Source organism: Perognathus longimembris, chromosome 8, assembly GCF_023159225.1.
Source record: "Perognathus longimembris pacificus isolate PPM17 chromosome 8, ASM2315922v1, whole genome shotgun sequence".
In the NCBI taxonomy this organism is placed as follows: Eukaryota; Metazoa; Chordata; class Mammalia; order Rodentia; family Heteromyidae; genus Perognathus; species Perognathus longimembris.
In genome coordinates, this window is record NC_063168.1 from 39,562,284 (window position 1) to 39,576,387 (window position 14,104).

Below are 14,104 nucleotides of genomic sequence, written 5' to 3' on the forward strand. Positions count from 1 at the left end.
CACCAGTCACATGATTACAGAAAACACAATTAGGACTGCACAGGGACTCTACTGTGGGCCCAGCAACCTATTGGTGGATTAATGTAAGGCATTAATAAATTGGCATATAAAAATAACTTAAGGAGTAATCTAATCCATTTAGAATGCTGAAGCACTTCTGTGGCAAATGTTAATCTATTTTTTTTAATTGAAAACGTTTCATTTTTCTCTAAAATGGTAACTGCAAATAGGCAGGAACTCAAGTTCCTGAATTTTTAGTGCACTGACCGGAAGGAGAAGTTGGTGTCTGTGCTCAGAGTCCCCTTTCCCCGCCAACCTTCCTTTCAGTGAGTGCTGTCAATCCCTCCTTACAGTCAAGTGACTGGCTATTTGGACATATGAACACAAACAGCTTCCTGTTATTATCCAAGTCACATGCTGCCCTACAACGAACTCTGAGGAACTCTGAGGAACTCTTTGAAGCAAAATTTTATGAGTCTGATTTACTAAATAGTCCTTGGATTAGGAATTTATTTGGCAGAAACTTTATTTTCTTAAATCTGGATGTGGATCTACACAGTTCACCTGAAGCAAACCACTGGAGTCAAGCCAACCCCAATCCGTGTGTAAACTGAGGTAGAGCTTCAGACCCCACCCCACTTATCACCATTGTAAGACAACAAGGCAAATCAAACTCACCCACTTGGACATGAGGGGTTTTGTTTTGCTTGTTTTCCTCTTCCCTTTCGTGGTAGTGGTTTTATTTGAATTCCATTTCGATTTTGTGTGTTTGGCACTAACACAATGAAAATCTATTTTGCTCCCTGCTGGACTGAAGTTCCTTTGCCGCTTACCTTCCTTTTACCCACTGTTTCCCAAGCAGGGAACGAGGTTTCTTTTAGAAAGCCTTGACATAAACACAGGACGTGGGATGGATTGACTGCGAATCTGCTAAGAGTCCTGTAGCCCTCCTCAGGTTGGAAGTTTTAGCACCATGTGTAGAAAGGAGATAATCTGGGAGGGGAGACAGCAGCCCACACAACTGGGAACTTTTCAAGGCACTTAATGGATATAAAATTGCAAATGAAACATTAAAAAATTAAGTTTCTCAACTTGTTTATACATGGCTCATTTGGTTTTGAAAGCTAAATGTGAAGGACAGGCTAGCCATACTTCTGATACTTCTAGTACTTCGGTGCATTTAACTTAAGCCATCTTGTTCAACTTATTTGTAAAAATGAACATTCTGTATGTAGAAACAGAATAGCACAACATCCTTGTAAAAGTTCTGATGCAAATTAAAAGCTACATATTGGTTAGGGTGACTGAGGCTTTACATTTTGTCAGTGGGCTACATCACCAGATAGTACTTCTTTGTCAATGTCATTACTATATGTGTTGTTGTTTTTTAGTCTCAGGAACAGAGAGGCAAGCAGTGTCAACATTTTAGAACTTTACCTTCATGGTATCACAGCCTTGCAGAGTCCAGATTGTGGGAGCAGTTGCACAACTTCACTAGTATGTGGAGCTTGCATGTCTTCAACAGCCTAGAGGCATTCCCGGCAGCCTGCGGTGAGAAGGCCCCTCTGTCTCTGCAATGCTGGATACAAGTGGCAGCAGCGATATGGAAGAGGTTTCTGGCTGGCATTTACAGACATCGCCACACAAACACACTGAAAAAGCACACCAGTTAACTTGGCATAGCTGGACAGGATACTTGGGCCTTAACATTTTGACTGAAAACCTAAGTCAGTGACCTTGTCATCAATTCTTTTGGGACAGGGTCTCACAGTATAGTGCAGTCTGGCCTTGAACTCTCTTGGTCCTCCATGTATGCCTTATTGCTCTTTGTAAATGAGTTATTTTTAATCTATTTGATGATTTAAGCAGGCTAGCATCATGCTCAATGTAGTTAGTGACAGCTTTTGGCAATATGACTTTACACTCTTCCGTTGCTGTTGAGAAGGTTTTTATCATTGCCACTTGAGTCAGAGAGTCCTTTTTAAGTGTTTGTCACAGAGCCAGAGATCCTGCTTTCAAAGTCCTATAGGCGCTGTATTGTTGGTGTGCGTGCTGGTCCTGGGGCTGAAATCAGGTCCGGGCACTGTCCCTAAGCTTTTTGCTCGAGGCTAGAGCCCTATTACTTGAGCCAGAGCTCCACACTGCCTTTTTTGAATTATTTATTGGAGATAAAAGTCTCATGGACTTCCCTGACACGGTTGGCTTCAAGCTACCATAGGTGTGAGCCACCAGCACCTGGCAGATCCTATACTTTTAGGGTTATTCTAAGACCTGTGTAGTGTACAGAAGTCACCTTGTATCTCCTGCACTGGGCTGACCAGCTTGTTCAGTTTAGCCGGGACTGCTCTGAGTGGGTGTTCACAGGGAACTGCTGTCAGCACTATCTCAAGGGTCATAAGTACCAGCAATGCTGGCACTGCAAGCTTAGTATGAGAGCTCCGGGCAGGCCAGAAGCAAGCATCCTTGGTGTCACAATTGGTCTGCACAATTTTTGGTGGGAAGTGGGTTGAAATATTAAGTGCCTTATGGTCTAAATCAGGCCACTAAACATATCAGTATGCATGCATTTCCTCTATCCCCTCAAGAGTTTTGCTTGTGCTAAATAGAAACAAATACTCATAGTAGGATAAAGCCTTTTCATGATGTAGAGAAATCGCGTGCATAGCATGGTTTCTACAATCTAAAAAATGTCCTTGAGAGTGGAGACACGGAAGAAAGCTGTCTGTTTCGAAATTTGGAAGAGGTTGTGAATCATCTATGGATCAGATTAGCAGAGAGCCTTCCAAAACTGGCTTCCCCAATCATGCTTAATGCACAACATGGGCCTGTTTCATATTAAGATCAAAGCTTCCCCAGCCTGTCAATTGAACAGTGGGCTGGGGTTCTGCTACTACCTAGCAATGGGGCCTAACTGCATTACCTCTCATCCCATCTCATCAGATTGTTCAGCCCGTGCCCTGCTTGTTTCTTAAGGTAAACAAGACTTTCACAATTCTCTTGGCTACTGCTTAATTATATGCATCTTAAGGACATTAGACTGACTGAAGTCTTGACATGGATGAATTGCCATTCTGACACCATTTATGAGGTTTGTGGACTGTCCTGAGTCCTACTGGAATCAGCTATCTTCTCCTCACTTTGCTTCCTACACAATGCTCGCTCTGAGCTCAGAGCAGCCCTCATGTGGCCTTAAGCTTCTCACCCATTCTGAGACAGCTCTTAGTGGGGCACAGGCCTACCAGGGCTTGGAATGAATCTCCAGAAACGGAACGCCTTACACCTGGAAAGTTCTTGCTTTCCACAGGACTCAAGGAACTTTTTACTGTCTCATATCAGCCCCTTCCCAAGTTCCAGGCTTGACTGATAAAACACCCAAGGGGAAAAGGTGAGGGTGGGAGGAGCCCAAACCGGTTTGTACCTGCAGTCATCTCCTCCAGTGCTGACCACGTACTTGTCATCGAAAGAGAACCGGATGTTTGTCACGTGAGCCGAGTGACCAAAGTAACGCTTATGTTTGGCCTGTGAGGGAAAATGAAGACAGCTGAGAGACTGACCTTCCCAGTAACCTTCATCTGTGGAAAGCGGGGGAGGGGCAGTTAGCGATCTGGACAAATCTGCTAGTCAGGTATTTGCTGACTTTCCTACCCCAGTCTCACCATGTGCTGGCTTTTCCATGCACCCACCATCCGCCTTTGTCCCAGCTTTTAGGGCTGACCCTCCAGAAGTAGGTGAAAAAGTCATTACCAAATCTCCACAGGAGATTCCCATCACCCAGAGGGCCCTCTAGATGTGACCACTATCCTGCAGACTACAGAAGAGGCAGTGCACGGGAATTGCCCGGGTAGACTCACAAATTTTTCTGTGCATGGAAAATCAAAGAGCTTCACCAGCCCAAAATCATCTCCTGTGACAATGTTCAGGCCAGCATGGGTCACACATGCACAGTTGACATCAGCTTTATCTGCATTTCGAGGCCAGATTCCAATGACTTCGTCTCCCAGAATGCTGTTCCAACAAGGAGAGGTATTAGCAGGAAGCCATGTGACAGTAGTTTCCTGGGGTCAGTCATTCCCTTCCAGGGATGCGAGGAGGGGGGACATTTTGGTGATGAGTATGGTCAGGTGGCTCTTCTATCATGAAAGCATCCACCCCCCCCTCCCTCTGTACACTTAGGCTAGCTCCTACCACTCTTTGCCTCAGTCCCTGACACTCCAGAAAGAAAAGTTATCCCCATGTCTGATTCTTAGTCTTCCCTGTAGTCTTGAACATGTATGTGGTGGGCATGGGGAAGCTCCTAAACACGTAGAGCTTGGATGGTCTCCCGTCCCTTGCTTTGCCAATGGCATTGTTTTGAATCTTAACCTCAGCTTTTTTCCTAGTGACTAGAGGTTTCATTGTGTAGCTGGGCTTGGCCAAAGGATGAAAGATGGTTTTTCTTTGAATTTGCTGAATGGAATTGCAGACTTGTAGTCGTGATGACATAAAAAGAGGGATTGGCATTTCCGAAAGCCTGGTCGGATCAAGTCATCAGCCTAATAACCAGGGCCAAGACTCCTCCCAGCCTCATCCCCAGGATTAAAAAACAGCGCCACCTCTGAGCTTTTGTGACACTGGCTGTCATGAACTTAGAACCTGGGTCCACTCCTTTGCAACTTTCCCAAGAAGTCCTTTCTCCAGTCACCTTGTCCAGGAAGCCCAGGTGATCTTCTCAATGACCATGGCTTCGGTTACCTGCTTCCCCAGGGGGACTTCATGCACCTGGCGCTTATACGCTCCTGTTGACACCTACAAATGGAAGGGAGCCCAGGTTCATGAACTCAGTCCAAAGGAGCTTCCTTTTGGCATGCTGTTTTCTGTTGCAGAGACTTCAAACCTTAGGTTCTCCAAACCAACGCTCTGCTCGAGGTTACACAGACAGACAGACAGACAGACAGATAGATGGATACACACACACACACACACACACACACACACACACCTTTCATTTTAAAGTCCTGAGGCAGTGGGTCTGCAAGTGTGGCTCCTGCTCATCAACCACATCTGGAAACTTGGAAATACAGATTGTGGAGCCCTCCCTCACACCTATCAAACTATACTGTGAGCATGGGACCCAGGTCTTAACCAAGCTTTCAGGTGATTTTGATACCCAGGAATCCCTGTTCTCGGTGAGCCAAGAACCTGTGGTGCAGAGGGAAGGCAAGCTTGCTCATGAACAGCTGCTGTCTCCTGCCTGCCTCTTGCTTCTCTAGGGGTCTTCTAGCATCAGGGACATCTGCCTGCAAAAACCACTGCCTACCTATGGCTTTAGTCCCTTCTCTCCGGGAGGCTTTCCTGCTGCACAGGAAGTGAGCCTAGTCTTCCCCACCTCTAGTTTCATGCAGATGGCCGGGGCAGTGTTCCCACCCCTCTTTGCTAGCTAACTCACACACATCCTACAGACCTCAACTTAAATATCACTTGCTTAGAGAAGAAGCAAATCTAAATTCAGCTCCTTGTTAAATGCTCCTCAGCACCCTGTACTTTGCCTTTTCAGCCCACAATCACAATCTGTAATTACATGTATACTTTGTGATTGTTTAATGTTCATCTTCTCTATGACAGTGCAAACTCCAGGAGGAGACAAGGGCTAAGCATATTTTGTTAATCTAAAAGCCTATATGTAGCATAGTGTCTGGCTTAGTAAATACATGATAAATGAATAAATGAATGAAATCCTCTCCCCCTTTATAGTGATTATTCAACTCCAAGCTTCCAAGTTAAGCTGGAGAAGTCTTTGTTTTTAGCAGTCTAATCTCAAGGGTAGGGACCTTTTCTAATCCCACCTCAACTATACTGGTCCCACTGGTCAACTGTCCCAGGACCCAGTGATGAGCTCTCCTTCCAGGTCCACTGTCTGTAGTCCAGGTCTTAAGTGTGGAGGAGCCATACTGCCCAGAAGGATTTGGAAGAGAAGTAAATATAAGAAGCACTATAGCTTGGGGTAAGCCCACAGAACTAGAAACTAGGAAGCTTTGGATGGAGGCTAGAAATAATCAGGGCATGTGTTCCTGGCAGCTTTTGTTTTTGCTCTTTTTTGTCAGTCATGCAGCTTGAACTCAGGGCCTGGGCACTGTCCCTGAGCCTCCTCAAGGCTCTACCACTTGAGCCACAGCTCTACTTTCCATTTTTGAGCGGTTAATTGGAGAAAGAGTCTCATGGGGGCTTCTCTGCCTGAGCTAGCTTTGTACTGCATTCCTTAGATCTCAGCCTCCTGTGTAGCTAGGATTACAGGCGTGAGCCATGGGTATCTGGCACTGCTTTTTTTATTTTTAATTGAATAATTTTAGTATTATTTCCAGGTTCACAATTTGTTGTACAAATTGAGTAGTCCATGATGAGTTGACTTTAGGCTCTCCAGGCTTAGGAATTCAGCAAATGAGATCAGACATTTTAGAATCCATTTATGTTGCTTTCACCACTGGAGTCTTATTCATCATTAAGTATGTGACCAGCAAAGCAATGCCTCCATATGTAGCCACAACACAAGTCATTCTACCTGTGAAAGTGTAAGAGTTGAAACATTTCTTCGCCCCAATGAACTGGAATTGGCTATCACTTTCTGTTCCTGCCATAATGCCAATCTTTGCCAAGTCAGAAATTCCGTGGCCCATGTTTTTCAAAGGGCCTGTTAGTATGTTTAAATCTTATTTATTTCTACTTTTTAAAGATTCTCTAAGCCTTGTTCTGTACTTAGTAATGTAGGCGGAAGAGCAAGTGTACTTCAAGATTTTCTATGACAAGTAAATTAGCACATAGTCAGCACTCAACTAAAATAAACCATTGTAGTGCTGCTGTTATTAGTTGCCTCCGGTACAAGTAAATGGAAATCATACCTGAATGTATTTGCTATCTGCAGAAAAATCCATGTGAATGACGAAGCTGGGGATATCTTTGCAATATCCAATGCGGCTCAGACTTGTGCCCTGAGTGAGGTCATAGAAGTCAACCGTGTGCTCAGAAGAACCAACGGCTAAGAATCGATTGTCTGGGCTGATTCTAGAAAAAGCAGTCCAAGAATAGGGTCCATGAGAAGGCTGCTTGGGGCTGCCAGACACAGACACAAAGACAGTGACTTGTTGCATGCTAGCATGACTTGTACACTAGACCGTCTGTGTGTTGTATGCAGTTCAACAACCTCTCTGGATCAAATCCCACAAAAGGAAATGGTGTGTGTGTGTGTGTGTGTGTGTGTGTGTGCGCGCGCGCGCGTGCGCGTGCGTGCATGTGTGGCATTCTGCAGCATGACATCTTACAAGTATTTTTTTTTTATCACTCATGGGAATTAGCATCTGACAATGAATGTGTGACGCAATGGATCCTTGTGTAGTTGACTTGTGAGGGCCACCATGACACAAGCACATTCTTCAGTGCAGTGTAGACCTGAAAGGGTGCCATGTTTAGGAGAGTGCAGCCTTCCTCTCCTCAGACCCCTCACATAAGTACCTGATATCTTGGATGGCAGATTTCCGGTCCCGTTTTTTCCCCCACACTTTCAGGCTGTTCACCAACAAGATGACAAACTCTCCATTCTTCATACCAATGGCCACCATCTCCCCATCAGGGCTGTAGGCTGCACAACTGGCTGCGTGGCCCAGGTTCACCTTGTTTAGCAGTTTCTACATTGATATTTAAAAAAAAAAAAAAAGTCACCGGGAAGCAGGACACTAGTGCTCACGCCTGTAATCCTGGCTATTCAGCAGGCTGAGATCTGAGGATCACGGTTTGAAGCCAGGTGAGGTGAGAAAGTCTGAGAGTCTCTGATCTTCAGTTAACCAGAAAAAAAAGGCAAAAGGAGATCTGTAGCTCACACGATATAGTGTCAGCCTTGAGGAAAATAAAAAGACTGCCCAGACCCTGAGTTCAAGCTGCAGTATCGGCACACACACAAAAAGTCACCTGAGCCCTTGCCTCCTTGCTGGTCTGTAGGAGAATCGTGCTCCAGGCCAGAGAGGTCAGGCTGCTTCTGCAGTCATCACAGGCCACCCGTTTACTGCTTCTAGCACATACCCCTGAGGAGCTGTGGTGAGCAGGATATTTGACTAGAGCAGCTTGGGAGGCACATGCTTTAGGACAGCATTTGGCAGACTTCCTCATCTGTCAATGGCTAGTCAAGGTTTAAGACAGTGGGCTATATGGTTTCAGTGGTAACTACCCAGCTGTGCTTTGCAGCATGAATAGACAATATATAACAAATGACATGGCTTCCTTGCAGAATCAGGCTGTAGGTCAGACCTGGTCCCGGGGCCATACATTGCTCACTTGCTGCTTAAGGGGAGAAAGTGAGCTTCAGTGTCCTCTAGCTCAATCCCCCAATCCTCACTCTTCCTAGATGGATGTGTTGGATTAACCTTCCAGTTCTTCTCTTATGAAGAAGCCTTGAAAGGTTGTGGTAAAAACTAATAATAGTGTACATAAAGCAAGTTGCATACAGCAAGTCTTCAGTGATGCCTAATCAATAGAATACTTTGAAGAGTAATTTAGGAGTATAACAATCACATGAAAGCTTTTGCATATCTATTTAAAATATGATGAACATTTTCTAGCCATTTGGAAATAAAAATGTTTCCATTAGAACTTCAGTATTGCTTTAAGCTGGATAAGGTTTTGTAACTTTTCTTTTCCTGGATAATTCCTTGCTGTTTTACATTCTTACCCTAGATGAACTTTAAGATTGTTTTCCCAAGCTCTGAGAGAATCTTAGAATTTTGATGGGAACTAATTAGTCTGTGTGGGAACATGTGACATTTAAAAACATAAGTCTTCCCATCCAGGGAATACAGCTTTGTCTCTTTTATTTTTTTAGGTTTTGTGGGTGCTTTCATAACAAGAGAATAATCATACTGAGATTATAGCTGGGTTACCAAGATCTGTAGGTGGATATACAGCTAAAACATACTTAGAGCCTGCAATAGAATTTCTTTGCTTATTAGGCTTTCTATCATAAGTGCTTGTGGTTGACCGCAGATCCAGCCTGTTCCCTCCCGCCCACCTCTGGCTTCGCCTGGCTCCTACTGCTGTGGACATACAAGCTAGGCAGAGCGCAGCCCTCACCTTGTCAGCCAGGTCCCAGATCCGGGCCGTGCCATCGTTGCTGGCAGATATGAAAATGTCTTTGGAGGGGTGTGTGGCCAGGCCCCAGATCTCCCCCTCCATGTGCCCATCAATCAGGATGTTGGAAGCAGCATTTTTTTCTCCAACTTCAATTATTTCTCCATCTTTGGTTCCTACTAAAATTTTTCCCTGTTGTAATAAAAAACACTATTAGAAAAGTGGTCCCATTCATGTCAGGCACCTAGAGTTGTCAGATTTGGAAGAAGAATGGTTGTCATCAGGAGCTGGAGGGAAGCCGAAGGAATGCTAGTGTTCAGTGAGGATAGAAGTCATTAGACAAGAAAAGTGCATGGTTGGACGGATGAATGGACGGAGATGATGGCTATACAATCTGGGTGAGCCTGGTATCACAGAATGGTATATTTAAGTTGTCAAAATGAGGGCTGGAAGTGTTGCTAGCTGCAGAGTGCCTGCCTAGCAAGTGAGAGGCTCTGAGTTCAAACCCTGTACTACAAAAAAAAAAGTGAAAATGGTTTTATGTTAACATATATTTTGCAACTATTAAAAAGATGTTTTTTTAAAAAAATTCCTATTAGAGGCTAGGCAACAGTGGCTCACACCTGCAATCTTAGCTACTCAGGAGGCTGAGATCTGAGGATCACAGTTTGAAGCTTGCTTGGGCAGGAAAGCCCATGAGATCCTTATCTCCAATTGACCACCAGAAAATTGGAAGTAGCGCTATAGCTCAAAGTGGTAGAGTGCTAGCCTTGAGTGAAAAAGCTCAGGGACCATGCCTAGGCCCCTGAGTGCAAGCCCCATGACTACCACCACCACCAACAACAAAAACCACTACTAGAAAAACTTGGGAAAATAGCTTTGCTGGATTGGTACAGGAAGAGCTGAGAGGTGATTGGTAAATGAACTGTATATCAGTGATCCAGAAAGGAGTGGACATTCTTGCTTTTTTTTTTTCTGTCAACTACCTTGTGTAGGAACTAGAGCACAGAGTCCTTCAGGCCCTTGCTAGAACATTCCACAGAAACTTCATGCTCCCTATAGAGTTTCTGTTCCTAGAAAGCTCAAACTCCTAATAGTTCTTCCTTCATTCAACCAGACCTATTTCACCAGGCATAGTAGTACATACCTGTAATCTAAGCATGTGAAAAGTTGAGGCAGGAGAATCATGAGTTAGAGGCTAGCCTAGGGCACAGTGCAAATAATAATAATAACAACAACAACAACAATAATAGTAATAGCTACCATTGCCTGATCCACTGGGACCAGGCATAGGGAAAGACACTGCCATGTAGAGTGTGCGCAATTCTCACAACATGCCTTACTTGGGTGCTGGGTACACTTAAAGAAACATGCCAAGGGGCCCACAGCCAGCTCTTCCTGTCTGTCTACCTCTGCACTACAGTAAAATCCATATGTTGGAGGCTTGAACAGAAGGAAAGTGGCTGGCTGAGGAGGTAGGAAAGACTCACCGAGACTGCCCTCCCCATCCTTGCCCCAGGCCCAGCAGCCTGCCTACCTTGCCTCGGCACACAGAGCGCACGCACTCCACCAGCTGCCCTGTCTCCAGCTGGAAGGCCCGGCAGCGCTTCATCTCCTGGTCCCACAATTTCACAGCACCTCCTTCTTTGGTCCTAATCAACCAAGCAGAAAATATAAAGAAGCACTCAGCTGGGTGTCTTTGTCTTAAGACTTTCCTATGATTCTCCCTCTCCCATTCCCCCAGTCACCAAGGTCCTGGACCCTCAGGGCGGCTTCCTTTATAGGTCCTGGCAATAACCACTCACAACCTTAACCGTGCAGAGTTCCTAAAGTGTCTTCCAATCTTTGAAAGGAAGTCAACAGTGAGGCTGCTGTCAGAACACTTGTCTTCACGTTATTGTCACCTGTCTTGTCTCTGAATTTCTGTTCCCTTTTCCTTCTCCTCCTTCCCTTCCCTGCAAAGAGCTACTAAGAGTAATTTGCAACAGCAAAGCCACCCTGGGTTATTGAAGAATATCTTTCATGGATTTTTTTTTTTAACTACAGCAGCCCCGGGTCTCCGTCTGAGCTTGCCTCTCACTTGGGACATTTTTGACCTTCTTAGAGATTTGCAGGCTGAAGTGCCTAGCACAGAAAAAAAGGAGAAGGGTGAGCATCACTTCCTGGGCAAGGGGTGTGTTTGTCCCTTTCTCCCAAGCCAGTGGCAGAAGGAGTTGTTGGCAGAGGGTCTTTCACTTACGGCCTTTCTTTGCCGCCTGTCACGATGAGGCCATCGCGGAGCGTGGTATACATTGTGAACACGGGGCCTGTGTGAGCCTTGGCCACCAGCCGGATGAGGAAGTGGTCCTTCCACACATACACATCTCCATTGATGGCACCCGTGAATGTGAGGTTGTTCTACAAACAAAGGGGCATCTTTAGCACCAGGAACATGCACTCGAGAGCATCCCCAGACACACCTGTATTCAAAGTACCGGACCTACATAGTCAGCTGCAACTGTGCATCAAGCAAGCAGCAGAATTTACAGAGAAACCATGAACAGGGTGAGAGATTGACCACCTAGCTGACATTCACTGGGTTTGGGCAATTTCCTTCCTCAATACACAGCAGCTCTTTATCAGCAAGAGTCTTTGGTGACAGCCGGCACTAGGTGGCTCTGACCAGAGGAAACTTCCCTGGAGCTCAGCTAGGAAGTCAATAAATCCATCTCAGGAGGACCAAGAGCTGACTACGTTCCAAACGTCCCCAAGAAGCCTTTGGCTGGCCGAAGGGTGGCAACCAGAAGGGGGATGTATGGCACAAGAGAGCTTCAGGGCAAAACCACTGAGGGAGCAATTGCTCCCAGTGTGTTCAGGGTTGCTGAACCTAAGGCTGTGAGTGGCTTGCAGGCCAAGGTCTGCCTCTGGAATCAGCCAGAGGCAGAGGAGAAACGCCATGGAGAAAGGGAATGCCATTGCCAAGCAGGCAGGAGAGGAAAGGAGGTGGAAATGGCTTCCTTATAGTTTTCTGCTTCTTGGCCAAATTCCTTCCTACCCATCCATGCCCGAGGCTCAGGGTTCCCTGTGAGGAAGCATCTGCTGGAACTCACAGCACCGAAGGCCACGGACAGCATCGTCTGCATCTTGGCGGCCTCCATGGACCCGATAACTCCTTTCTTGTAAAGCAGAGCACTGCCTGCCAGGGTCCAGAACTTCATGTGTTTCACTCCAACAGATACAAACTGGGTATCTGAGTCCGGGCGAAATTCCACCACAAATATGCGCTCCAGGTGACCCCCTCGGCTGGCAACCTTGGCACCTGTATGGGTGACAGCATTCAGTGAGGTTGGCGCTCCTCACCTGTGGCCCGAACCAAGGCAGAAAGCTGCCGTCCAGGCTGTCCTTCATCCCCGTGAGTCTCACACACACGTAAGTGTGTCATGTACAACATCTCTGTCCTCAGACACTACTCCAAGTGTTTCCACAACAGTAGGTGCTGACAGCACAGATACAAGCTTCCAGATCCAAGGAAGAGACAGGGATTGGGATATCCGCAGACACCTCCAGCCACCGCCAGGAAGCCAGCCCCGCCCACGGTGACACTGGGGACTCGCCTTCCTTTAGACACCTTTCATTTCCTTATTTCTTTCCAAGCTTCTCTGTACTTATTTTCTAAAAAGAAAAAAAAATTCTCCATATTCCCTCTTATTTTTGTAGGTTTTAGGGTTAAAAATTTTGCCTTTATTTTTAATTACTACTAGCTTTTCTTTTCTTTCATTTGTTTTGTTTTTTTGCCAGTTCTGGGGCTTGCACTCAGGGCCTGAGCACGGTCCCTGGCTTCTTTTTGCCCAAGGCTAGCACTCTACCACTTGAGCCACAGCACTACTTCTGGCTTTTTTCTTTTCTTTCTTCTTTTTTCTATACATGTGGTGCTGAGGAATCGAACCCAGGGCTTCATGTATATGAGGCAAGCACTCTACCACTGGGCCATAGTCCCAGCCCATGGCTTTTTTCTATATATGTGGTGCTGAGGAATCAAACCCAGGGCTTCAAGTATAAGAGGTGACCACTTTACCACGAAGCCATATTCCCAGCCCTGGCTTTTCTTACATATTGTTAAAGGTCTCCTGTCTTAGCTCCACTATTTACTTACAGAAAAATCTTTGGACCAGTTGTTAACCCCTCTGTGCCTCAGTTCCCTTACCTGGATTGGGAAGCATATGAATTCCTATTTTGTAAGTGAGTGTGAAATGAAGAGAATTGACATGAGACTCTTGGAACAAGTTTTTTGAAAACTTCTCTGCAAGTGCTAGTGATCATCGTCACTCTTAAGCTCTTTTTAAAATCTCTTGATTTCTATTTTCTTTTTGCTTATATTCTAAACCTCTCTCTCTTTGTGTATGTGTTTGTGTGTATGTTGGTCATGGGACTCGGTGCTTGGGCACTGTCCAAGAGCTCTTTTTACTCAAGGCCTCTCTACCACATTGAGCCAAAGCATCACTTCTGGTTTTGTTCTGGTTAATGAGATAAGAGTCTCATGGACTTTCTTGCTCAGGCTGGCTTTGAACTGTGATCCTTAGATCTCTGTCTCTTGAGTAGCTAGGATTACAGATGTGAGGCACCAGAGCCCAGCTCTCTTTTTATGCTTCTATTTTAAAGCCCTTTTTATAATTATTATTTTTAAATTATTTTAAAATTATCTTGAAGTAGTTGTGCAAAGGTGATGCCATGAAGTTTATGAATATATCTTAATATTCTCAATCCTCTTTGACCCACCCTTTCCTTACTTTTCTTAATTTTGTGGTGTATACAATGAATTCTTGACTGTATTCTTTTTCCCCTTCATCTACCTCTCTCTACTTGGCCCTGACCCCACATGGGATCTTGGATGTAACCAATTACTGATGTTGGTTTTGTTGACCTTTGATTTGGTCCTGTTAAGAGCTCTCCACAGAGTCTCTTATACTTCATTTAATTCAAAATCCTTAATTTTTATTTTAAACTTTTATTATTTTTTCTTTCAAGTCTCTTTTCACAC

At 45.2% G+C, this 14,104-nt stretch overlaps 2 protein-coding genes across 5 annotated transcripts in view; both read right to left on the reverse strand.

Moving 5' to 3' along the window:
* Positions 1-1,103: 1,103 nt before the first annotated feature.
* Positions 1,104-14,104, reverse strand: part of Eml6 (EMAP like 6) — a 241,258-nt gene continuing 228,257 nt past the window's right edge. For 3 of the 4 annotated variants that reach the window (XM_048352920.1, XM_048352919.1, XM_048352922.1), the window contains exons 32-40: positions 12,177-12,385; positions 11,327-11,484; positions 10,625-10,739; positions 9,091-9,279; positions 7,483-7,655; positions 6,873-7,035; positions 4,682-4,785; positions 3,852-4,005; positions 2,593-3,519 (exon numbers count right to left, since the gene is read on the reverse strand). In XM_048352920.1, coding sequence (XP_048208877.1) covers positions 3,328-3,519; positions 3,852-4,005; positions 4,682-4,785; positions 6,873-7,035; positions 7,483-7,655; positions 9,091-9,279; positions 10,625-10,739; positions 11,327-11,484; positions 12,177-12,385 — 1,457 coding nt within the window. In that variant the 3' untranslated portion in view covers positions 2,593-3,327. Of the gene's footprint in view, positions 1,653-2,592; positions 3,520-3,851; positions 4,006-4,681; positions 4,786-6,872; positions 7,036-7,482; positions 7,656-9,090; positions 9,280-10,624; positions 10,740-11,326; positions 11,485-12,176; positions 12,386-14,104 lie in introns of those variants that run through there. The other variant, XM_048352921.1, reaches the window with a different exon arrangement.
* LOC125356444 (ATP synthase membrane subunit K, mitochondrial-like) lies at positions 6,393-6,843 on the reverse strand. The gene has a single exon (XM_048352928.1). The coding sequence runs from the start codon at positions 6,648-6,650 to the stop codon at positions 6,441-6,443; it is 210 nt and encodes a 69-aa protein (XP_048208885.1). The 5' UTR covers positions 6,651-6,843; the 3' UTR covers positions 6,393-6,440.